Source organism: Haliaeetus leucocephalus, unplaced genomic scaffold, assembly GCF_000737465.1.
Source record: "Haliaeetus leucocephalus isolate CR32 unplaced genomic scaffold, Haliaeetus_leucocephalus-4.0 Scaffold2, whole genome shotgun sequence".
In the NCBI taxonomy this organism is placed as follows: Eukaryota; Metazoa; Chordata; class Aves; order Accipitriformes; family Accipitridae; genus Haliaeetus; species Haliaeetus leucocephalus.
Genome location: NW_010972438.1, coordinates 4,249,326 through 4,275,187, shown reverse-complemented (window position 1 = coordinate 4,275,187; position 25,862 = coordinate 4,249,326). Strand labels below are relative to the sequence as shown.

At 39.3% G+C, this 25,862-nt stretch overlaps 1 protein-coding gene across 1 annotated transcript in view; it reads right to left on the bottom strand.

The window, feature by feature from the left end:
* LOC104835292 (contactin-3-like) overlaps nucleotides 1–24,994 on the bottom strand; it is a 104,551-nt gene extending 79,557 nt beyond the window's left edge. Inside the window, exon 1 of the mRNA XM_010573194.1 lies at nucleotides 24,912–24,994. Within this exon, the coding sequence (XP_010571496.1) occupies nucleotides 24,912–24,994 (83 nt within the window). The remainder of the gene's footprint in view (nucleotides 1–24,911) is intronic.
* Between the last annotated feature and the right edge of the window lie 868 nt (nucleotides 24,995–25,862).

The following is a 25,862-nucleotide window of genomic DNA, read 5'->3' as shown; positions in this document are numbered from 1 at the left end:
TCTGGCTTTTGGCAATGTGAAAAATAGCTTTTTCCTTGACTTCTTGCTGGTCTTCCAATCTACCAACTCCCCATGGCTACTAAACTGACATTTGGGAAGTACCCTAACTGAAGGCAGATGAACTGAAATAGATGCAAAGAAGGGCTAGCAGGATGAACACAGAAAGAGGACAGTCTTACACAAGACCAGAAATCATTTGAACTTCAAAATATTAGCAACATTTTCCTTGTTACTGCAATGGTCGTTAGAAATTAAGTATTCTACTAGTAATTAGCTGAATAACAAACATTTCTCTATTAGCAAACTCAATGATAGTCAATGACAACTTAGCTATTGAAAAATATTGAACTTTGAGATATGCGAATTGGTTAATTTGCAGCTAACATCATCCCTTTCATACTGTGTCTCTTTCTGCAGTTACATTTGCATAGAACCATGCATTTATGACTAGATTTTTTTTTCAGGAAGTCATTTGGTACACTCGGTATTAATACAGTTTAACATAAGAAACCTTGCCATTCATTCTGGATCCTTAAGGCTATCCTTCCTCATAGGCAGCAAAAACAAAACTTGCTTTCATCTAAGTTGCTTTTAAATGTGACCCAAAAGAACTGAGATGACATGAAATAAAAATGTGAGAAAGATTAAAGGATAAAAAAGTCCTTCAACATATGGGTGAAAAATCTTTCATCCTTGTAGAAGGAGGTTATGTACTTCTCCACATGAACCACTACCAAGGTCAAAGTGATCTAAGTAAAGCTTTGAGGGTGTCACCCCAACACTTCTACAGGTGTTGCAGCTCACACTCCAAGTAGTTGTTTGCAAGTCTCCAACTAGGGATGTTTACAGCTTTCTCCTACTACTGCTCGTAACACATCAGCAGTGCCTGAGAGACAAGGAGAATCCTGTGCTTTAAGAGTTACCTACCCTCCTGGGTCTGAATGCTACCACGTGTATTTTCTCAAAGGTTTTTTTCATTTAAAAAAAAAAAGCATATTTAAATTGAACACATCAAGGCAGAAGATTTGCATGCTTTGCAATTTAAAAAGATACAACTTCAAGAAGGGTAGAGAATGATTCTAGTTTTTCAAAAGAACATTTTACTGTATGTTATCTATGAACGAAATATTGGGGGGGTTTAGCCTTCCCTCTTATACTAGTTGTATCTCAGATATTTGTTACGATTCAAAGGATAACTATTAAATTGTACAAATATAACTAAAACCTACAGCAAGATAAGTTATTAGGCCTTATCTTGTATCAACTGAAAAACTTAAAGAAGTTACTTCTAACAGATTAAAAACCTGGCCCCCCCTTTTTTTTTTTAGCATCAATACTCATCTAACACTAACATAACCATGAACATAATGAAATCATTCCTTCTACTACAAATAACATGCATGATACCAATCACCAATACAAGTGATTTATTGCGTGACAATTATTCATACATTTTAGTTAAGTATTGCAATGTAAATATAACAAGACCAATATTCAGCAGATCAAAAGCAGCAAGACTACACTTTGAAAAAATCTTTAGGTAGCAAACGATTTTTAATGTTTGGATATTACCTTTTTTTTTCCCCACAGTAACCTTCACTACATCAATGAATCACTTTAAAAACAAAAAATGGTTTGGCTTAGTCTATATTTAAATTAACAAATAATATGTCTCCTTTGAATAACAACTGTACTGAACAGTCAGCAGAAATCCAAAGTTACATATGAGAGGTTCAGAAGCACGTACATACATTCTGCAACAATTAATTGTTTTGCTGACATTTATAAAGTCAAATTTTGCCAATTCAGATGCACCAGCAGCTAATTAGCCTTAGAAGTAACTCCCCAACAATAACAGAGATGAAGGTTGTAAGTCCACTCTGTGCTACAAGTAGTTTTAAGACCACAAACACACTTTCAACTTCGGGTATTTCCAGATGCAGACCAAAAGAGGGGCACAGCCCTGGCTGGGATGGCTCCACTTTCTAGCTAACACAGGATGCTCACAACTTCACACTCCTGCCTCATGCAGCACTGTTGCTGCACACGTTTGCTGCTCAAAGAGAAGAGCTGGAAGTACAAGAGCGGCATCGAGCAATGCCACAGCACACTACCTCTAATCCTCCTGTAGGGAAACAGCTCCCTGCCACCTTCTCCCTCACTGTTTTGGGATTTTCACGGGCTCAAAGAGAGTCACGCTTACTGCTTGGCTTAGGACACAGCAGCAGGGTGGGCCAGACTGACACAGGGAAAGCATGGACCCAGCAGTAATACAGTGTCTACTCAGAAGTATTATTAAAAAGGTAGCTTTGCTCCCAGCAGTTTAAAGGGGAGAAAAGGAAAGTCCCTCTATTTCAACTAGTAATTCTGTGCAAGCCTTTTATGATTGTTTCAGTGTCAGAAATGCCCAACACCTCTTTCAGAAAGCAATCCATAAAGTAGTCTTGCAGGAAAAGTAATTTTTATTTTTAAGTCTCTTGGGATTTTCTTTTTCTGTAGAAGAACATTTGGATTTGATAGAGATAATATTAGCACCTTTCACTTTACAGATTGGTTTAACAACGTGGCTTCCCTTTCTTCAAAGTTTTTGCCTAAGCCGAAAGCAAATCCTGGCTTTCTGAGTCTCCATATACAGCTAAATCCATATACCTTACTCAGTTACATTTCTGTGCACATCATGCAGGAATTCAATCCTCCTGAGGGCAGCGAGAACATAAGCAGCAGCTACCGGAGGAAGGGGAATGAGAGAAGAGGCTGGCACAGCACACACCGCAGCATCAGTAAGTAATCACAGCCAGGTGACTGCACAGGCCAGCCACAGCATCAAGGTCTCTCTCCATCCATCCCTGCGTTAGAGGTGTTGCAAAGAAAACACATCTAGTCACAGTAGACCTGGGCTATAAACCATGTGCTTTACATGTTTCAATTCAAGCATGTGCATATATACTACCCTCCTTCTCAAAGCAGCGCTGACCATTCTGAAAAGGATGCACATAGGTAATTTGGGCACTATCAGCTATACCTGCTCTTTGCAACCCTGGCGATGCCAATGCGCACCAAAGTCACCAAGAGTCAACCCCTGAGGACAGAACAGGGGCCTCTCCTCTCTCCTTCACACACACCTTGACATTACTAGGGATGCTCAAGCAGAACACGTGCTGAACGAAGAGATCACCAAGAAAAGCAAGTGACTTCTGCTGCTGCTGTGAGCACTGACCTCAATAAGGTAAAGAAAAACGAGTCAGAAGAGCTAACGTGGCAGGAGAGAGAGAGAGAACCTGAAAAGCAGCCCAAGTTCCAAACACTGAGAATTAGCTGGTTTATTGTCTGGCAGAGTAGGAAAAGCAAACCTCTGAACTGCTAAATTGGTGCAGTGATAACATAGCACTAGTCCTCATGAATAAACCAATTCTAAAGTAAACAAAAAGTTTTGACAAAAGCTACGGTAATCATCCCCAGTTACAGTAAGAATTTAAAGTCTGCAGTTAAAGAAAAACACATATTGCAGCTATTAAATCAGCATGCCCACAATGCATGCATTACTAATAACATCCTTACTGTATTCAAATATCTTCTGCTTGCTTTGAAAGCATAGCCTTATGTAGTAACTTTGGAGGAAAAAGTTTATTTTAATTAATTCACCGTTAGTATTTTGTATTATGTAAGGTACGTATTGCATGCTTGGTTTCTAAACTCTACATGACATTTGCATTTCAAAGCCTCCACGGTTCTATTCCTCAAGTGCAGTTCAAATCTGGAATCTGGAGACTTATGCATAGCTCTAAACTAGAAGTTAGAGATTCTTATATATTGTTACCTCCAAGACAGCCAACAAATGATACCAGGAACAGCTGTTTCCACAGAAGCAGCATCTTCAGTCACCTAAATTCAGTAATTCTGGTTCGGTCTCAGGTGAACTATATGTTTAGTCGTCCAGGTGGCAAGGTTTAACCTGTTAAAACAACAAATAAAATTGAATCCCATGATGATGCCTCTGAACTGGCTTCCTTGTTAATGCGCTTTTTAATAAATACAAAGTTGACAGACCCTCTAATGTTCCTCTTTTTTCCTAAGACTTAACCACCCACAGAAGGGTTCATAGATGTATCACATTTAGGTATGTATATAAGGTGTTAGATAATTCAGCAGCAGCAGAACTGATGGGTAAGTTGATTCTGTAGTTCCTGCTTCTCACCAATCTCCAGCAATCATTTATTTGTAAGAAACAGTAGTTTTAAAGGAAAAGAGAGAGTACATGAGGTGCAATCAGACACAAAGTACAGTAGTTTAATGCATCTGTTACAAGAACAGCTTGCATTGCACTTGCCTTGTATCACTGTGCTAGCAACAATGTGAACACATGCAATAACTGATTTAAAGTCATGTCAAACTCATTACTTTTTGTTTGTTTTCCATACTAGATCTGTACTCAATGTGCGTAACAGCATTGTAGAATTCTGAAGAGGAAGATCTAGCAACCGAAAAAACCACCGGTGAGCACGTTGCACTCAAGTGCATCAGGTGTAACGACATGCTATGGACTAGTTCGCTAGCTTCCCTTTCTACCTTTGTTACCAGCCAGATGATAAACAGTTTGCCAAATTCTACTAGCCTGGGTATGACATTGTTCTTTTACTTGTATTTTTTCCTAAAAAGGCTTTACAGTAAATTTTCTGAAGTTGTACGACAACTATGGCCTTCATACTTTGTGTGTGTCACTTCCACAGCATCCTTTCTTCAGAGCAAGGGTAGCTCGGCAAAATTTGAGGTTCTGCAGTACACAGACCAGACCAAACCAAACGGTTCCTCCTGAAATTAGTCTACAGATCAATGCACAGAAATACTAAGGTCAAGAAAGCAACTATTAATTCTGAGGAACCAAATCTGAGATGTCCGAACTTGATTTTTCCACGTGAACTGCATTTCACATTACAGTTGAAAGTTTATAATACTTCTGTAAATCAGGTGTCTGAATCTCAAGCTAAGCACCCCAGAAAAAGAGATCACACACTCTGATACAACCCCACCCCATGATTTGCTAGGAGAATTTCAGCTCCCCAGAAAAACATGGCATGGCCCTTTGCCACAAGAACTGTATCTTTTGGCATCCTGCAATCCCGGCTCACGCAGGGTACACTGATCAGCTTCCGCAGCAAGGCACGCAGCACCGACAGCGGAATCCTCTCCTCCGTACGGTCAGAGGTATCACTTTCTGATTTTTTCATGTGTTTCTAAAACAGAAAATAAGCAAACCCAAAAATGTGCATTTCTATCAAGTAATAAGTACTGATCGCTCAGCAGGTATCTGCTGCCAGCAAAGCTGGTACAAGAGGGAATCTTACTGCAGGGGTACGGGGGTACAGCAATTCCCAAGTACCTGAAAAGTGAGGGGGAAACATCCCACCCCCAGGCAGCTCTCTGGATGAGACAGTTTGAGGAACCACACCTAGTCCTTATAGACTAAGAGCTGAAGAAGTTTATCATATGCAACTAAAACATTGTTGGTTTCCGAAAGGAGTCATGTAAGCACAATAAATTCTGGTAAGTCTGCATGTTAAAAAACCTACAACAGTGCTTAAGTGACACTGTAATTCTTCCTTTCCTGGAGCCAAAAAAACCCTGAGGTCAGATGCACATACTGAAGAGATCACATAAAGGAAGGTAGAAACCTGTTTTGTGTCAGATCTGCAGTTCAAGACTTTTTTTTTCTTAAAAAAAAAAAAAAAAAAAAACCAAAAAAACCCACAAACCAAAAACCAAACAGAAAATGAGAAAAATACTTTTTATTGAAATGGAAAACTTGGGTTTGGTCACTCCCCACCCTGTGTTTCCAAGGGCCATCTGCAAAGCCCTCCGCTAAGGAACATTATCGGTGGGCACCCAGAGACCAGAAGCAGAAGAACCAAACACCCACCCAGCCCCGGCCGTGCTGCTGGAGGACCGGCTGCTCCCACAGCCATCAGAAGCCATGCCAGCCTGGCACAGGAACATCTTGGGACAGCCCCAGTTTTCAGCTGCAATGCTAAATCCTGCCTAAGCATCACCATCCCAGCCCATAGAAACTAGCGATTTTATAGCTGCAATGTTTGCCCTGAGCAGTGAGGATAGCCAGAAGGGCAGAAAGGGGAGAGGGGAGGAGGTGGAATAGGAATACTTAAGTAGGTCACTCTTATATGTCAGCTTTCTTGCAGTCTAACAAGGAAGGAAAAAAAAAAAATGATGGAGAAGCTAAATTAGTTTGATTTTGTTCCTTAAGTGCTCTGGGCAAAGCAGAAAATGATAGATCCATTTCAGGCCAGAAAAAAAGTGCTTCGGTAGAAGCTAAAAGAATTGAAAAGTTTTATATGTGGGTATAAAATCATAAAAATACATCCCAACCTCTGCCTGCATTATATTTTAATAAATTTTAATCTCTAAAAGAGAGAATGGTAGTTACCAGCTAGCTAACCTTGTAAGGTTTAAGTTGCTTTAAATGCTTCATTTTCTCTCTGTTCTGTAAGACTGTGCTAATCTAGGCTCTATTCCTGAATACCCCAAAATTTCATTTTTAAAACATGACACTTGGTAGTGTTCAAATTTATAGCTTTAAGCCAGATAAATGTATCCTTATGCTCAATAACATGTCAGTTCTTTACAAAGGAAGATGCAAATTCATATGCGCACCCATTTAACACCAAGCAGACACCAAAGTATAACATTCTTGAAGTTTCTCCTCAGTTCATTGTTGAGCAACAGCCTTCCCATTAAAGAAAAGAAGCTGAAAGGAGGTTTTCTCTGCTGACACCATCCCAGCGTGCTGCCAATACGAACATGAAGGGTTGCAAAGCGTGAGACCCACCACGGGCTCCCTGCCTTCCAAACCCCATGCACTTTCAGATCATATAATATAGCAAGTGATGGACAAGAAAGTCTGAAAGAAATAGAAAGTTTGGGAAAGGTTCAAGAGTCAGTAATTTTATTCAGTGACCTGAATTTTTACTACCCAGAGTCAAGTGTAAAAAGCAGTAGTTCCCCAAAGGTGGAATTTTTATTTCTATATATAGAAATGGAACTTGTCAAATCTGACTGACAAGTTCAAGTTAAACTTTGAGTATGAGCTGGAGGAATTTGTAGTGTCACTGAGTCTAAATTAATCAGAAATTCCTGGAACTCAGGAGAGCTACAGAGACCTAGAACTTATTTTTCTGTATTGATCACAAACCACAAAACAGAAAATAAACTGATGTACTGACACTAGAGGTCAGCATATCTTTGCAAAGGGAAAGAATTATTAGAATCTCATCTTGATAAATTATGAGATTAACACTCTAGTTAATGATAAAGTCATCTCCACATGGCATCATAAAACCGAGATGCACTGATTAGTGTGGAATAGCCCTCAGCAACTTCAAGTAGCCTTTTTTTTTTTTTTTTTTTTTTGGCCAGGGGCTGGGAGGAAGGAACAGGAATATCCACTTCTCGTCTCCCTCAAAATTAAATTACTGGCTGTGAAAAACTACCCAATATACTTTGTTTCAATGATGAATACCTACACGGTAGACTTATCTTCCACATGACTGAATCAAGCCTCTGCCTCTTATTTTCCATACTCTAAGACCGATGGGAAGCAGGGCCATGATGAAAATATGCTAGCTTTGTATGGTAACTACACACTTACTTTTCCATGCTCAGTGAAATAAACAAATAAATGCTACAATCGTAGGCTTTTGAAAATCCAAAAGAAATACAACAAAACCACTGTAACAGTACTACGTTTGCACACAGTTTATCAAGCTGGTCTTTCTCTAATACTAACTAATCTCTAGACTTTGCTCCTATACCAAGATCGCCCCGTTCACCGGGATCTGTCTCTGTTGAGATGAATCCAACTCAAAAGTGCTAAAGGTATATGGAGATATCAAGTCACAAGCAGACCTATCCAATGACAGAGTTGACCATATTTTTTTTTTTTTTAAATTAAAAAAAAACCAACAAAAAAAAACCCCCAAACCCCCCAAAAACCCCTTATATCTGTTATTTGTTCCACTGATGCAGACACGGTGCCAGCTCAAGATGAGAACTCAGAAGCGGTTTCTGTCACTTGAAGGAAATAGTTAACTCAACTCTGACATCATCTAATAGGCAAATCTAGAGATTAAGGTATCTGAGTAATTCAATGTTAGAGATTGGAAAGGCTTTGAAAAAACAAAACCCAGAGGAAGTATTGAACATTACAGAGCCAGTACTGGCAGCATACTTCTGAAAGAAATGCAAATGCATCTAACATACCTGAAAGACTGTAAATAAATAAGAATTGACCAGTTAAAAGCTACAGAAGCATGGCAAACAATAGAGTTAAAAAAAAAAACAAAAAACAAAAAACTTGCTAAGCAATACCATGGCTTGTTCCAAAGAAAAGTTTAAAATGGTGCTCCAAGGATAATCGTGGCTGCTCTGACTCCTTTGGGGTCTCATTAGATCTTTGTTCCACAGCTGCATGGTAGCACCACTCATTAGGAAGCAGCCTTTGCAGGTAGCAGTTGTGAGGCTGCCTGTGGCTCTTCCTCAGCCTTCCCATCCCTACAGGGGTATCAGCAATAGACAAATCATCCTGATGATGCTGGACTGTAAGCGCAAAAAGGAGGAAGAAAGTTTTAGAGAAACTTCACCATACTAAGCACTAAGTAGGATTAAAGTCACCTCCAGTGTGTCATTAGCAGAGACTTAGTTAGAAGCATCATTTTAAACACAATTAATTTATAAAAGCTTAAAATAGGAGAACCAGCAACTGTTCTGTGGAGAGTTTTATTGCAGCTGCTCTTGTCTCACTGCATTTATTGACTTTCAGCCACAGTCTCCTGCTTCACCTGCCCATCCACCCTTTGCACTTGATCAAAATCTCACCAGTACAGAGACCACACAGGTCAACAAAGAACATTTGTAGTAATTGAATGCCCACTCTCCCTGTATACTAATCTTTCCACAAACAGCATCACAGAGCATCTCTGCTTTATACCTCTTACTCGTCACTGAATACACACCAACAGGGTTTACTGAACTCGGTATCTGCAGTTCTTCCATTTAAGAGCTATAACCACTAAAGAAAGCTTTAACTCAGCTGAGCCTTTTACCACAGGGATTTAAAAGCAGTGAAGTTGCAAAAACAAAATAATTAAGGAATAACATTTATCTTAAAGTCCTCAGGAATCCTACTTTATTTTAAGACCACCACCTTCCACAACTCTGTATCAACAATTTGAGAGCCTCTTCAAATCTAGCCAGAGGTCTTTACTTTGCACCACCTGCAGAGACAGCCCACCTCAATCAATTTTGGGACACCCATGGGAACGCTTCACAAAAGAACCAGCTTTGCATTTTTCCCCTAAGTTTACAGGGGAATGTTTATCAGAATCTCTTTTAAGTCTTTCCATTTAATCAATTACGTGATACAATTTAAAATCCGTTAGGTCTTTTAAGCAACAGCAACTTCAGACCCAAGATATATGTAAGACCTATTCCGAACACAGTTTGATGGTATGTTTAATTACTGTCATTAAAAACTAAATTATGCCTATTTTTGTTGTTGGTACAGTGAAGATGTTACACTGATCTGTTAATTTTTCAAGTTCAAAATATAGGTATTAAATTAAAACAGAATTACATTCCTCTTTTCTACCTTACTTCATGAAATATGAAAGTTGATGAGACAAAACAGATTTGCACAGAAGCTCACTCAAGACCTGAAAACTTATCTTGATACTATTTGCTTTTTCTGTCCAGACAATCATGGCTTGCAGCTGACAGGCTGACAGTTTATCAGAAACAAACGAAAATGATATTTCATGTTCTCTTTCCATAATACTTTGAAAAGTTTAGTTACAGAGCTGCTAGTATTAAAAAAAGAAACAAGACCTCTACTCACAGAAGGGGTAGAATAAAGACACCTATTGAACAAACACCTGCTATGACAATATTAACTACACAGGCATCAGCAAAGACATTTCTTTTCAAACGGCATGAGCACAGTCCTGATACGGTTGCAAGTGCGGATTCTGTCCTTGCTGCCGAGGGATGGCTCTTGAGCCCTGAGGAGCAGACTTGTAGGTTTGCTGCAGTGTTCATCTGCATACGGACTTTGTGTGCCCTAGTTACTATCCAGCTCACTTCCAGTTTCCAAGTAAAAATCTTATCTTCAGTGCCAAAACTGTACTTCCAAATAATAAAGGAAGAAAGAGCTTTTTTACAGTGTAGCAAAACTTTCAGGCTGCAACTTCTTGGTAAAAATTCTCTATCTACAGGAATCTTGTCTATTTAGCACAAAGAAAAGTTTGAAATTCCCTATAAGCATTATTACAATTTAAAAATATATATTCACCAGTCATCGCCAAAAGCTAACTTCTGCTGCTACTTTAAATACCTCCATTTATTACCATTATACTTATACATTCCTCTATACTTCAGTAGATTATTAAATGCCTTCCAAACTCATGCTATGCAACATCAGTAAAACAGCCTCTTGCATTTCAAAACCCTATGATTAATGTACTGTAATGTTAAAATTGCAGTGCACCCTTGATGACATGACCTGCGCTCTATTAATTCCTCCTTTCTTGGAATAACAATATTTCAAACCAATAACCAACTTCAAAAAGCCTTTTTTTTTTTTCCCCCCAGAAGAGTGACCTGTCACAAATAAAGTATTTCCTCTGTTATTTTCACGCCCCTGTTCCTATAATTTGTATGCCTGAGGCTTTCCCCCTGTAACTTACCAATTTCAGACACCCTTTTGATAACACATATGGGTCATCACCTTCAACCAGGCGTTCCAAGACAGGTACTTCCAGAGGTCAGAAATTCTTTGAACCCAAATGACAAGATGTCACAAATCACTTCAAAATAATCTAAGGCTCTAGAATTATGATAAATAAATCAAAGCCATTGGACAAATCACATATGAAGTTGGATGAACTATGCCTTGTGCAGCTGCAGTGGGGGGAAAAAAGTGGGACCCGACTACCTGATTTCTATTTCCATAACTCGGATGACTACGATATCTGCATTTGCATTACCTGCCCTCCAGGGCTGCCAGAGTACTTGCTGAGCATTAGCACAGCTATCCTTGGGATGGCAAGAGATGTTGCTCATGAGCCAACATTAAGTCTGAAAATAAGACTGACCTTTGGCAGTTAGGGTTACTTTTATTAGCCAGTCCTCATTCCCATATAAGGAACCTTTGTATTACATATGGAGAGTGGTCTCTGGTGAGATACAAATAATACAGTATTTCTTTTAAAACACCTTTGGTTCCATCGCCTACAAATCGTAACTTCAAAAGCTTCTTTTATCCTGCATGGTTGCCCAAATATAACTCATCACTTTGCATTGCATAGCTAATTTCACTTTGATATTCCTAGGCCAGAATAAAGTTGATCTGTACATCTTGCCTTGCTGCAGCCAGCATTAACCTCCACCTCCCGCAGGGCACTGCCTCACCTGGACAGGGAGCCCCACAAATACTGATCGGCGTTTGCTGACCTGGCTCCGAGGGTTACCTACAGCAATTTGTCAGTAGTCCCCTCTTCATCAAAAATTTAAGGACTGATGAATTTCCAATAATCTTACTGACCACAGTAATACCACCTAGTTCAAATATTTTTTTTTAAACAGAACATGCCGTTCTCCCTCAGATTTCTCCCATACAGAAATGCAGTATCTACATAAAACAAGCAAGACTCATCCTACCCTTGAGATGGGCTCCGAATCCTGGTAACTGAAATTCCGGCAGTTCCACTGACCTGAACTGAAGTATCTAGGGAGCAAAGAAGTGCCACAGAGTAATAACAGACCGTCTTCAAGCACTTGCAAAAAAACAAAACAAGAAATCCAACACAAACCCCAAGCACTTCCTAAACTTCCTCCCAACACAGAAAGATTAAAAAAAATGAAACAACAAAACAAAAAACCTAACCATAGACAGACCACTAAATGCCACCAGACAAAACAGCAATGTAGTCAATCCACTTAAAAAGCATTGACAATATATTACTCCGTCAGGGTGCTGCAACTCAAAAGCATAGAAACCACCACAGAAATACTCTCAACACCAGACTGCACGAAAATTTACACCAACAGGCCCCTGTGTTTAACTAACTTCTCCTGACAAATTACTCTGATTTACAAAGTTCCCTGTAAGAAATACCACTGCTCTCAGTCCCAAAAATACTCATCAAAATGTACACTCTAGCCTTTCTGGTCTCCCTCACTACAGGAGACCGTACAGAAACTCAACATTTCTATCACATTAAACTTTTCCTTAAGCTGAGAATTTAAACTACAACATATTAGACACAGAATGAGTTTTCTCATAACTTTATAGCTGACAGTCAGTACACTCTGGGCTTGAAAAAAACTTAAGAGATTTTGTAGGTTAAACAGTAAAACATGTTGCTATCTGTGTATATGTATACACACATTACATACACACATATTTACAGCTAGCTATATATATAAAAAATATGTAACAATCTAATAATGTATACTAAACAAACAATTGCAGAAAAATCCCTTCTTTCTCATCCCCTTTCCTCCTTCCAGAAGTCTCATTAATGCTCAAGTGCCTACAAGAAAATTTATTCAATTTTAATGGCATTTTTGTCATAGGCATAACAATACAGGCAAGAAATCCTCAATGCATGACCACCTCTTTAGTTACTTAAAACACCCAAACAAAACTTAAAACATGACCTGTGTATTGCATTAACCAGGCTTTTTCCAGAAAAAGCAATACAGTTCTTCTTTGTTTCCAGTGGAAAAGGAAAAAAATTCCTAGCAGAGATTTGAGGACAAGAGCCTCTAAGTGCCTGGGCTCCACCTGCACCTCTCCCATTTGAACATCACCGCAGGCCTTGTGGCTTCCCACAAAAGTTTGGACTCAACTTTGCTTTTAAATGGAAAAAGTCTCCAAGATTTCATGTTTTAAAGTCTTTAATAATACATTTTAATGCAGACTTTTCTGGCCAATTTACTCAGTGAGAAAGGACAGCCTTTCCTGCATTACATTTCAGAGGTCTGATGGCCAGGTTTTCTGCACTGGTTTTTTTTTGGTTTTTTTTAACCACTAATTCAGCTTTGTACCTAACTTAGCAGGGAGTTATTACAGTGGATAATACATCAAAAACCCAAGCAATTGTATTATATGAGTTTAAGGCAAATGATTGTCCCCTACATAGCTCCTCTGGCACATTTGTACACTTACACAAAGGTGTGAATTTAATGTTTTACTATTACACCATATATTTCTTTCTTCTTGACCAATACCGATGAGGGAAACTCCCTAGACCAAAACTGACATAAAAATTGATGCAAACTTGCTGGTGAGACACATTGCTCCATGTGAGCAGTAATGGAAAGTTTCTCTTCCTTCCGTAAGTCTCACACACAGGTTTCTTTTCTCTCCCTCCAAGCAGAAGCAAGCCAAGAGGAAGAGATGACCTGTAGGCAAGCCGACCCGAGACAGACCCCAAAGGCTTGTTTTCTGCCTCCCGGCCAGATAAGCAGAAGCAGCAGCCTGCAGGTGAACACAGGGGATCCTTTATTGTTTCTTCTTTAGCTATTAGACATCTACAGTTTTTGCCACGGTAGGCAAGGGTGAAGCGTCATATGCATCACTGAACTAGCAGTAAACCCTTGTTTTTAAGGTCAGCACACATCTTCAAGTACAACGGTCTTTAAACCAATATAGCTGCACTGGACAGATGTTATTGAAAATGCAACTCGCTGCTGAGACATGGAGAAGTTTGGGTGAGGAAGCCAACAACAACAGGCTCCTCTGAAAAGTCCTCTGCTCCAAAGCTCAATGCATCCTTCAAACTGCCTCCAGTGATGGAGAAGCTAAGTGTAACACTGGGCCACGCGTAGTGCTCCTCATCAAAGCAACTACTCACAGGGAGTAACTCACATCAAACCATCTTACGTGGTTGAAGATAACGGACAAAAACAGCACCGGGGGAATGCACCATTGCAGTCCCAAGCTGACACCTCACCCTGCAAGCTGAAGGACCAGCCCCATTTCCCCATACGCTCCAGCCACAATGCTTTTTTACAGCCTGAGAACCAACACACAATGGGTAAGATGTATTGTCTCTGTTTAATCGTAAAAGAAAAATTAATTCCCAAGAAGTAACATACCAAGAGGGCAAAATGGCATAAATGCTTCAAGTATATACATAAACAAGGGAGGACAAAAAAAAAAAAAGCTAAAAAGGTGAGATTTACATTTTATATACAGTCTTCCCAGCCTTTTCTTACTCTTTTGAAGTATCTGTAGCCTGGGAATGGAGGAACTAGATAGAAGAATTCACAAATTTAGCAAGGAACTGAGCTTCAGGAGATATGGCCACAGGTATCCTTAATCTATCCTGTCTGTGATTATCTCAGTTGAAGTCACATGCAAGAAAATAATCCCCTGCAGCATAGAACACTGATGTGAAAGGAAAGAAAAGCTCAAAGTCACAGCCGAATGGTTATAGCTGAACCCATTTCAGTACTTTTCTTCCCTTCTACTTCCTACTTGAGACCAAGGCAGCTTAACCTGCATTGATGTCTATGAAGTTTCACTTTAAAAGTTACTCAGCCCAAGAGACTTTCCTCTCTTATGAATAGAAATAAAATGCTCAAGTATTTTTGTGCAAAGTTTTTTTAAAAAAGAAACTATGAGATATTGCCTGAAAACTTGAATACTGCATTTCAGCCAAATTTCAAACTAGTAGCAGAGATATTAACCCCAAAGAGAGGTTATAACACAAAAAACACTTAAACTGAACTAGCAGGCAAAATAATACCCATTGGAGAATATAAAGTCACTACAGATGTTCAGTTGATTAGTATGGCTGATCAGCTTGCACACGACAGTGCACTGTTTAACAGAATTGAACCATTTTATGGTTACTATTAAGACTACAGAATACATTTGGGTTTTTTTTTAATTATTTTTTTTATTCTAATAGAACACTTCCCTACCTCTTCCCACTCCTCACTGTCTCTCTGTTTTGCCCCACACACCCCTGCTCCCCTTCATTACTGCAAAATGAATTCTAGCATTAGTTCAGCCACACACTTGCTTTGTTAACTCACTGCTGGAAGAGGACAGCACCTAGACCCCTATGACGGAAAGTAAAGTGGAAGAAGGAGAAAACATGATGAACAATGAAATGACAGCACATAATCTCAGTTTCACATAATTTAGAGATTAGAATTATTATTTAGGTATCCTTGTTACTCATGTCTCCAGGCAGGACACCGAGTCTCAACATAAGACTGTAATTTGAAAAAAGCAGAATACTAGAAGTTAAATGTTAACTGAGTTTTCTTCCATTGATCCTAAAAGAGGAATACTAGGGTCTATCCCACGATTAATACCTGCAACCACAGTTGATCTATGGCCACAAAAAGCAGTAAAGAAAGTACTAGACTTGTTAGCCAAGCAACTGTGAAACCCCTCTTTTATCCTTCCCACGTAACAAGGCCTCACTTTCAGAAAAAAAAAAAAAAAGGAAAGAAAAAAAAAGCTTGACAAAAAGCAGTGTTTAAATTAAAAAACTGTGTTTACATTACTTAGCAAGATCTCTTTAAATATTAGTACAAGGTTAGATGTGATAAAGACTGCATTGGCTTTGCTGGATAAGTTTGACAGCTTTGGTTTAAAAAAACCAAACAAAACTGGAAGGAACAGAAAGCTACACTGAGATAACATTCAGTGGCGATGAACCTAAGAATATCTAAAGTACTGAAAAATCAATTTCTTGACTTAGGAACTAAATTCGAATTGGGAAATCTGTCTGACAGAGTTTTGAAAACCATGGAAAATAAGATGGAGAGGGAGGTTAGTACAAAATGCCCTAGCAGGAAAACATACCTGCAACAGAATCATACAGAGAGACCACATAGAGTTTGCACCAGGGAGGGGGATGCAGAAAAAAAACCCCAATTTTAATTTGGGGGGTTCAGGAGTTTTATTTCATCCTAGTAATAATAATATTGTTCTGAAATCATTCACAGTGCCAAAAAAAGTTTGAAGTACAGCTTCAGAAAACCTACACCTGGAGCTGCTAACCAAAAAGCTCCACTTCCCAAATATCACTTTGCCTTTTCTTCAGAGAAGAAAAGTTGTATTCCACCACGTCTAACAGGAAAGTAGCAACAAGCCCCAGACCCCAGAAGATGCTGTTTTTCCTTTTGGATCGCCAAGGTTCACTTCATGTCTTACTGCACTTGGCATTACTCTCACTATTAATCGTGTACTGCAGACCAGTGCTTTTCTAGGAAATGACCTCAAACTAAATTCATAATTCTTTAAGAACCAATAAACCCACTGAACCAGAAAGCTCAGCCCTTCAGCAGTGGGCTACAAGCAGCCAAGCTGCTTTACTCCCTTTAGCAAAATTCACCACCACCTTTTATTTAAAGCACTGAGTGGGAACTGTTTATATATTTTAACAGCACACCCGTGTTTTGAGCCACTGAAGGAGGAAGAGGCCAGAAGACCACAGAAATCCTTTATGAACAGCTACACTAGAGACATGCTACATAACTTCAATCTGTCACCGAGTTTGTATTTTTCTGTGCTATAGCCAAAGCAGCAAAGGCTCCTGGACAGTCCTACCGAATACTTTTTCTTAATTAGGGGAGCATCCCTCAGCATTTTCCAGATGTTCCTACAGAAATCAAGATCTTCTGCATTTCGTTTTTCTGGAGTTACCCTCACTAAGAAGAAAGATCCTCTATTAGATGGGTTCTTACTCTTCCTCGCAGGGAGGAGTTATTCTAAGTTAAATATGAAATTTGAATAGTAAGATCTATGACATGGCATGAAAGATGCTGCAATTACTAAAATATTTGGGACGCCTCTGCATCCTTCATTGTACAGAAGAGGGAAGGTGAAGATTGAAACTTATGCTGAAACAGAGCGTTAAAGAACATATTATGCCTGGCTTTAAGTGGTATCATTAAAGCAAGAACACAAAGCATAAACTCATCTACGACAAATCTTGTACAAAAGTACTTGAAGCTGTGCCTACAATGCATATTTTTTTAAGTCATAAAAAGTAATTTTAATTCTACAAAGGCTTTTGGAGCCTTTTTTGACTAACAAGGCCATTAAATTCACCTGACCATGCACAATGAATCCAGGAAGCAAGATTTTTCAAAGCCTAATGTCAAAGGGGGCTTTCAAGACTTCTTTCACATTCCTATAATATTAATTGGATCTACAAATGTTGGACACAGTCAAGAAGAAGAATACCATAATAGAACTTTGTCAACTGATGATAATGCCTTGCTGGGATTTTGTTTCTAAAAGTACCAGCCTCTTTTAGTTAGAAAATTCTAAGGTATGTAAAATATATCCCAGTGAAACAATGAAGGGTTGTATTTTTTTTTTTTAGAAGTCCACAAGTTTTCTCTGCATTGTGTGGAGGAATTTATCAGAATAATACATCACTCAGGACTCAGGAGGATTTCAAAGGAACCAGATAAATAACACAAATAACAAGCGTGCCCAGAATTATAGTCGCCTGCATTTGTAAAGCAAACAGGGGCTGGAGCCAGCGCTGCAGGACACGTCTTGTCCCTGCCAGAGGCAGAGGGAGGAACCAGCTCCAGGAGCAGCAGCTGTAGAGATACAGACGCCATCAGGCTTGTTGCACCCTCCTCCAGGTAACTGGGGTTGGCCATTTGCTCAGAACATCCACCCAAATATTGAGTGTGACTTTGCATAACTCTGAGACTTTGATAGTAAGTGATGGCAAAAGGCAGTTCTAAGATGACTGGGAAAAAAATTCATTGCTATTTCTGTTGCCAAAGCAAAACCTGACCTGGTTAGGGACAAAAAGAGAAGAAAAATATACACTAGCACTTTTCTACTCCCCAGTTCGTAAGAGTAACATGGCACATTTCCCTAAGTCTGTTATGGGTTAAATTTGATACATGTAAAGTGTAAATGCATGTTGCCTCACTACATTAACATTTCTTTTGTGCAAATTAAAAAAAAAAACACAACAGAAAACCAGCTCTCTGCTACAATACCTGTCTGTATCTCTCTCAACTTCTTTTCACATGTGCCATTTAGCTAATTCACATCACTATGTAATACTGCTTCCCAGGAAGTATAGGGATAAATTAATCCAAGAATGATATGTTCATTATGGCCTTAACTAGGCTTATTGGACAAGTCACTGAGTCTTTCAGAAAGGAAAAATTTGGATCCTTACAAATTCAGAATTTGAGGAAATATCTAAATTAGAATTGCAGACAGTTAACTGTCTGCAGTGCTTATTCCCCAGACTGATGCACTTCAAATTTTTCTCAAAGCATGGTGGAAATGCTGATTCTTCCCTCCCTGCTGCAGTGAGCCAAGGGCTGGGAGAAGATTCCTTTTGTTACAGTATTGTAAAGGGTCATAAGGATAAAGGAGATTATTTTCTTCTGCTTATTTTGCTAAGATACCTACAGAGATAAAACATGGTTTTCCCCTTCTGTATGATGTTGTACACATCAGCTACAAATTCCAAGCCTGGTTCTCTTAAAAATATCACTGTAGACTGTTATCTGCTGGAAAGAGAGCATCCTTGGACACAAAAGGGAAAGTACATCTATGTTATTAGTGATTTGTATGTTTGAGGCTTATGTGCAATTCTTTTCACACTACAGTGTAAAAAGCTTCAGGGAGCAGCTGGAAACTTCTACCATGACAGTATCCGGGGTTCCCAGAAATGCAGCAGATACCTGATGAGGAGTTGAGGGGATCAAATGACTCAGACCAGAACTCATGCCTACTCTGCATTAAGCGATCAAGAGTCCATCTAAGAATGAAAGCAGACTGGAGAAAACTTCAGGTTTAATATCACCTAACCTTACTACTGTTTTCTATCAGTTTCACACGTTTTACCGATTTTTTTTTTCCCTGAAATCACAACTATGTGAAAGGTCTGGGAGCTTTTTGTTCTTTCAGGATAACATGAAGGCATGAGCAGTTAACTATGCAAGTTATCAAAATCTGTAACATTAGGATGTTCAGATGCTGGGGGAAGAGAAGATTTTATGTTAAAATAGCTCAACAGCAGGAAGCGCGAGGTGGTGGAGCTTTGCAACTTCCTTAAGCTGCTTAGCTTCAGATAAGAAGCTTATGCAACTTTCTTAACTCTGGAGTACATTCAGCAAGTGATATCAAAACAGTTTTCAAGTTAAGTTACACTTGGGACAGATGGCTCTTGAGTACTGTCATTCTGCCCTCTTACCAATGAAATAAGCCAAGAAAACCAAGCCCCCTTCCCCTCCGCCTTCCCAAACCACCCACCCACTAAAAGCTAGGTACAGTTTAGTAGAGGAGCTAAGTGCCATACTCATTTTACTTGATGTTTCCCCTGCATGATATGGGACATCTGCACAGTAAGCCCAGCTTCTGAGCTTTGGCAGTATGAGCAAGAGATTGTTGCACAGTTTGTAAGTGGAGCCTGACTACTAAGAAGCTGCTTTGCAGTCATCTGGAAATATTTGTAGAAATGAGTATAAATACTGCAGTTACTCTAGTCAGAAGCCAGACTTAACAATAAGTTGTTCAGATTTTTCATCTGAAACCAACCAACGCACAATGGACCTACTCAAGAATATTCTTGGGACAGGATCAAAGTCAAAAGCTTAAAGTCTTACAACAGTCTAGGTTAAGTTGCATCAAAGCTAGGACTTGAATGAATAACGAACATGAAAGAGACACTACGCTCCTCTTGGAAGTTGTTGAAAAAAAAACATGGAAAAAGCTAATAGAAGTCCATGATCCTTTTCTGGACCCCAGTGCCTTATGGAGAGGCACCAAATGCCACCATCACCACTTCCAGAGGAAACACAACAGCGGTGTCAGACACCAGGTCAGGGCACAGCACTCCCCACAGCAGACGCACAGGGGCCAGCTCTCGGAGAGGCTGGGACCAGTTGCCTCTCCAACCAGCAGCTCCTGAGGGCTGTGCTTTTGAAGAGGATGGTGTGTTTCTTGATGAAGATTCACTTATTTCAGCTGTTCTGTAGAAGGACAGATCTGCAGAAGGGCTTTCTGGTCTACAAGTACACTTGATGAAATACTGAAACTTTCCAGTATCTGGATTTTGGTGTGTGAACCACAGTTACACGGCAGGGAAGAACTTATTGCAAAAAAAAAAAAAAAAAAAAAAAAGCCAAGCAAAACCCACAATCTTTTGTTATTCTCCAAAGGAGAAGGAAAGAAATCCTACTTCATGGAACAGTCACAGACAGATAGCATGGTTAGATATAACACCTGTTCTGTTTGCATTTTAAGCTTATCAAGGAAAAAGGATGCTCAAATAGACTAAACTACAGCTTTTAAAGCATTAGAAACACAGCTCCTTACCAGAGCCACACAGATTTTTAGTTTCTTTAGCAATACAATAGCAAAGATAGTCAACATTAGATTCAAAATCCAATAGTTACAACAATTACGGTGAGAAATTGATAAACTGCAAGATCTATAAACAGATTAAGCTAAACTTATAAAAGGAAAACTACCCTATATATGCAACTACTTCAGTAACTGTATTTGATTCCACAAATCATTTGCTAGTTCTCTGTAAGGCTTCATCGCTTTTTCCAGTGTAATTTCAACAGAGCTTTTAGAACAGGAAAGATGCGAGACAAGCAACAAGAGGAATAGCACTATGTGAGAAGACAGACCCTCAAAAGCAGGGGGAGAAGAGGAAAATAAATCCTGTTTACATTAATTTAGCTACTTCGGGAACAAAAGCTAACTCTTGCTTAGTCAAGAGTAGACAAACAAGTAAGTGTTCAAGAATGGGTGAAGTGTTACACATGAGCAGCTGCTGCCCTTCATCCTATCAAGAAGAAAAAGACATTTAAGTGCACTTCCATTGCAGCTGTGCAACGATGGCAACAGAGCTCATCAGGGCTGCATACACCAGGCTCCACAGCTTCTGCAGGCTTCAGCACTGGTCCCAGTACAGGCCCGGATGAACTGTCACCCAACCCAACCCTAATGGAAGAAAAAGAAAAAAAAAGTTTTCAGCATGAATTTAGCCAGCCACCTTCTACCAGTTTTAACAGGGAGCCGTTCGGTCAAGTAAACATATATACATCTATCTTCTTTCAGTATGAATGCTGAGATCTTCAGTCTACAACAACAAAACATATATTTTCTCTGGTGTAAAAAACTTTGGTATACATATAGAATATATACATATATTCAGTATACATAGAGAGGCTTTTCACACACCACTAATGACATGCACACAAACCTAACGAATACCTAGAATACCTCTGCAGAATCAATAAATCTTTATCCGGAGGAAGTACACTTGCTAGAAACGTACGCTTAAATGCTCCAACAGATGCTAGAGACCGCACAGTTGAAGACCTCACATGAAGGACTACAAACCTTAGGAACTCAAGTTCTGGTTTTCCCCCAAAAGACTTACTCACTTCAAAATTTGAGGGTTCAGTTACATGGATGCTTTTTCAGCAACAATGCTGATTTAGCCTGTACCCTTGCCTACTTACTCACTCCTTAGGTGATGCCAGCACAGCCATTTGTCAGACCTGCAGTGAACAAAGTCAAAGAGTTGATGCAGGCTAAATTAAAGGGTTATTAAGGGGATAGGTGACTTGATCCTCTGTATGTCTCCCTTAACTCATGGATTATAGCTCAGAAACAGCCAAGTCGCTTAGGCATCTCTAAGTTTTTACTCATTATCTCAAAGTCTTTCAAACCTAGAAGGGATTAAAAAATTTATTTAAGTTACCTCTATTCTTAACCCTATTTCCTTCCTTCCTGGCTGCTAAATTAGTTTTGTTTACCCTCCTTCTCTTCTGCAAGCTTTAGCTTTGCTTTTTATCCTGTAAACCAACGACTGCACATAAAGGAGACTTAAAAACTTACATCTTGAGCATTGCTTGGAAGTGGCAAAAACTCCAAGACACATGTAGCAATGCTTATTTTCCACCATAACTCAGCCTCAACTAATGAATTCTGCAAATTTTCAGGTAAAACTCATTTCTACTGTAAACTCCTCCCCCTCCCCTTTTTAATATGGCAGCATCATCTGCAACCTCCTGACCTCAGCAGCTTGCTTCAGAATTTAATGGAAAAAAGAGGCAAGAAAAATTCTAAAGATAAAATTGAGAGCTAGAAACTGATACATTAAAAACCCAGTATACCATATGGCTGATAAACATAAAACCTCTCCCTGTTAAAGTTGGTTTAATTTGTCTGGTTTAAATCAGGTTACAGAACAGATAAAGCAAAGAAATCAATTCACTTAAAGTGAAGAATCAAACGCTTCTCCATTTCAATATTCCAGGCTTTATTTAAAAAAAAAAAAAAAAGAAGAAAAATCCCAGCAGATGGTTCAGCAGAGAGGCTCAGCATCATGTCACACCTCTCCCTCAGAGGACACCCAAGCGCCTCCCCTGGCCACCCTCCTCAGCTCCTCCTCCATCCGCAGGGAAGCACGGATGTCCTGCTGGGTGACTAGACATGTCTGGCCAGAGGATAAGAGGCTCTTGGGAAAGAGGGTAGAAGAGAGTTGGCACTAAAATGAAGTGCTGCAGTGGTCCCTGCTCCACCTACAGATACCGACTCATAATCACGAGAGTAATTAACACACCATTTTCCCCTTGTTCCCCTAGGAGGCAGGATGGGCGACAAGTTGCAGTGAACCTCAGGAATTTACAACACCCCTGACTACACCACTGATCATGGACACCCTCCTTCACCTCCCCAAGTCTCCCCATCTGCAGAGATGAAATAATGACCAAACAACTCTTCAAAGTTTGCAAGCTACATGTGAGTTCTTTTAAAAGAAGGGTTAAAAATTTAGCCATCATTGCAGGAGACCTTCATGTGTTTGAAGTAATCTGCCATAAGTAGCATTACATAGACTACAAGATAAACATTTACCAACCCCATACAGCCAATGTACACATTGCAAACATCTCTGCATATTTCAGTACTCAACATTTAAAGGGATTTTCAGTATTTAGTTCTTCATATTTGCTCATTTATTTCCTCTTTTAAGCATTCACTTCATTCGTAAACACAGTGACACAGACTTCTCCCCCATTTCCATTCACTGGTACTCACCCCCACTCCAGTAGTTACACTCAACTTAATATTCAGGATCTCATTTTTAAGGAATAGCAAATATTACCCCAATCGTATCCCAAACTTAGAGCAGTAGGCAGTCATCCTTTCCTTTCAACACACATATCTACCTGAAGAGCTGGACTGGGGTACTTTGCAAATTGTCTCCCCGAAGATCCCAAAATATCCAACTCATTGCCTTTAACTTTTAGCGTTTTCCAATTACATAAACTAAAAAGATGTTGGCCACAGAAGAAAACACAAGGAATGACACAATCAAGCACACAGATTAATACTCTGTATGACTTTTAGCAGAGCTTCCATAAAATTTAAACTTTATCTACCAGTTAATACACACATTACTTCCTAAGGCAAGTATTTCTGCTCATGACTGGGACAACAAACATGAAAACAATCAAGTTAGGAGTCTGTCTTAATTTAGCTGTTGATTCCCTGTCTTCTGCTATAAGTTGATCAACTTACTACTAACAGCCTTCAATGGGGCTTCCACTAAACTTTCTGGAGGTATATTGCTCAGCAGCATTTGCCATTGATTTAAACTACTATATACAGCGTCCAGTTTGTAAGATTCAGACATAGGAAAGCATTTTTTGAAAAGATAACCTGATATATTAATATTTACCTACTAGCTTGATCCATGGTCTCGGGGAAAGCTTCAATTCCTTGTATCTTGTGGTTTGAGCTTCACTGGAAGGACAGTTACGTGAAAGCACTTAGAAACCCTGAATAAATTACACTTATTACTCTTTACAAGCCATTATGGTAACAAGTGATTTGATTCACATATTTACATGCACCTTCACACAAAAGAGAGGAGTGAAAAGTTACAAAACCTACCCTTTCCACCTAGGCTACCCAAAGCAGACACTCATTTTCATACATTTACCTGCACAGTTAAAAAACACACTCAATGTGTTTAGTCAACACAAGCAAAAACTATGACAGATGGAAAGGAAAGAGCTAGAGCCAGCACTAGTGTGTAACAAATGCCAATTCATGTACAAAAACATTAGGAGTTTTCCTAAAAAGCCAGATGCAGACCTGAATGGTCCAGAAGCCAGTACCAATGCTCAAAACTAGGGCTTATTTAACAGGCGACTTTCAAAGGTGGCAAGGCTACTCTCTTGTTGTAACTTCAATCAATCAATGTTTAAATATATCCCCCTGTGACACAGCACAAATGTTTTCAATGCATATGTTTCCAATTGCCTTTTAATAACTCTAAGGCAATAGATTCCTAAACCCCAAGGTTAAAAGGAAACAACTGGTATCGTTAACAGTTCCACAGTATGGACCAATGAAGTGAAACTTAAATTCAGTACAGATCAAAGTGACAGAGAAATTACTAGTGCTTAATAAGTTCAAATATGTTTCAAGGGCAAGTATTTATAATAATGTGCCCTTGTAATTCAAAATGGGAACAGTGGCCTACCAATTATTCAGGCATATACTCCAGTCTTAAAAAAAAAAAAAAAAAAATTTAAAAACCACAACAAAAAACCCCACACCACGAAAATTAAAAGGCTGATTCCAGCCTGAATTCAGCTCTGCTCCTTCCCTCCAGTCTCAACTCTGCCGAAGCAGATTTGAGCACATGGCTTGAAATGGTGCATCCCAACACCATGGTGGATTGGCAATGGACTCTTTTTACATCATTCTGGATGTTCAGGGCAGTCAAAAGGCTGTGATGAAGGGCAGCTGCCACCAGAACAGCCTCCCTTCCATGACCATGCCCTTGACTCACTATTCTCACCAGCCATGGTTGGCAGCAGGAGAAGAAACAAAGAGCACCAGCTGTTCCTTCTCATACACTTCTGGTTTCTCTGCAACTATCATCTCCTCGAGTATTCAAAGTGATCAAATTTTAGAGGAGATGGGATAGAGAAGAGCGGATGGAGGGACTTAAAAGCCAAAGCACTGTTGGAACAAAGTCCTGTTCCACCACCTCAATAATTACTAATAGTTAGTACAGTACTGACCTCTTTAATGAACGTGTTTTAAGAAAGCCCTAGTTTTTGCGAGGTAAGCAACAATAAGAAACTGTACAATGTGATTTAATTGCTTCATAGCAAGAAAGAAATGCACCTATTACAGCCCCAAGATCCTGCCCCACCTGCAGAAGTGAGGCTTCCTCCTGGCATCACTGCTAAGCTTCTACTCCAGGGCTCGAACTACATCACAGCCCAGAGAAATCCTCCTCACCAGCTAACTGTAAGCTTCCAAACAGAAACATATGGTCAAGGAGACAACCACTGCGAACACGAGTTAGGGAAGATCCTTACTTAACACAGCTCTCTCCTGTAACTGTGGAAATGCCAGAAAAATCCCACTGCAGGTTTGAAGGTATTTCAATAATATGCAATAATTACCCATATAATCATTATCCTACAGTACTCATACCATTACATTTATAAATCCTGCTGTTTTAAAGTTGTATATCGATTGCAGCAATTATTTAGAATTATTAAAAAACACCCTCTGGTCTGTCTTATTGCAATGAACAATATAGTTTCCTGCAACAAAATTTAACTGCAGACAGAAAACTCAACAGACTAACCTGAAAGATAAATGTATTTTTCCTTAACACTTTTGAGGACTAAGTTAATGTTCACCACTACTTTCCATGGCATTTGGACGTTCAGATTTGAAATACTAAAGGTGAGAATATAAAGGGTCTTATACTAATCTTAATAATGGGAGGACT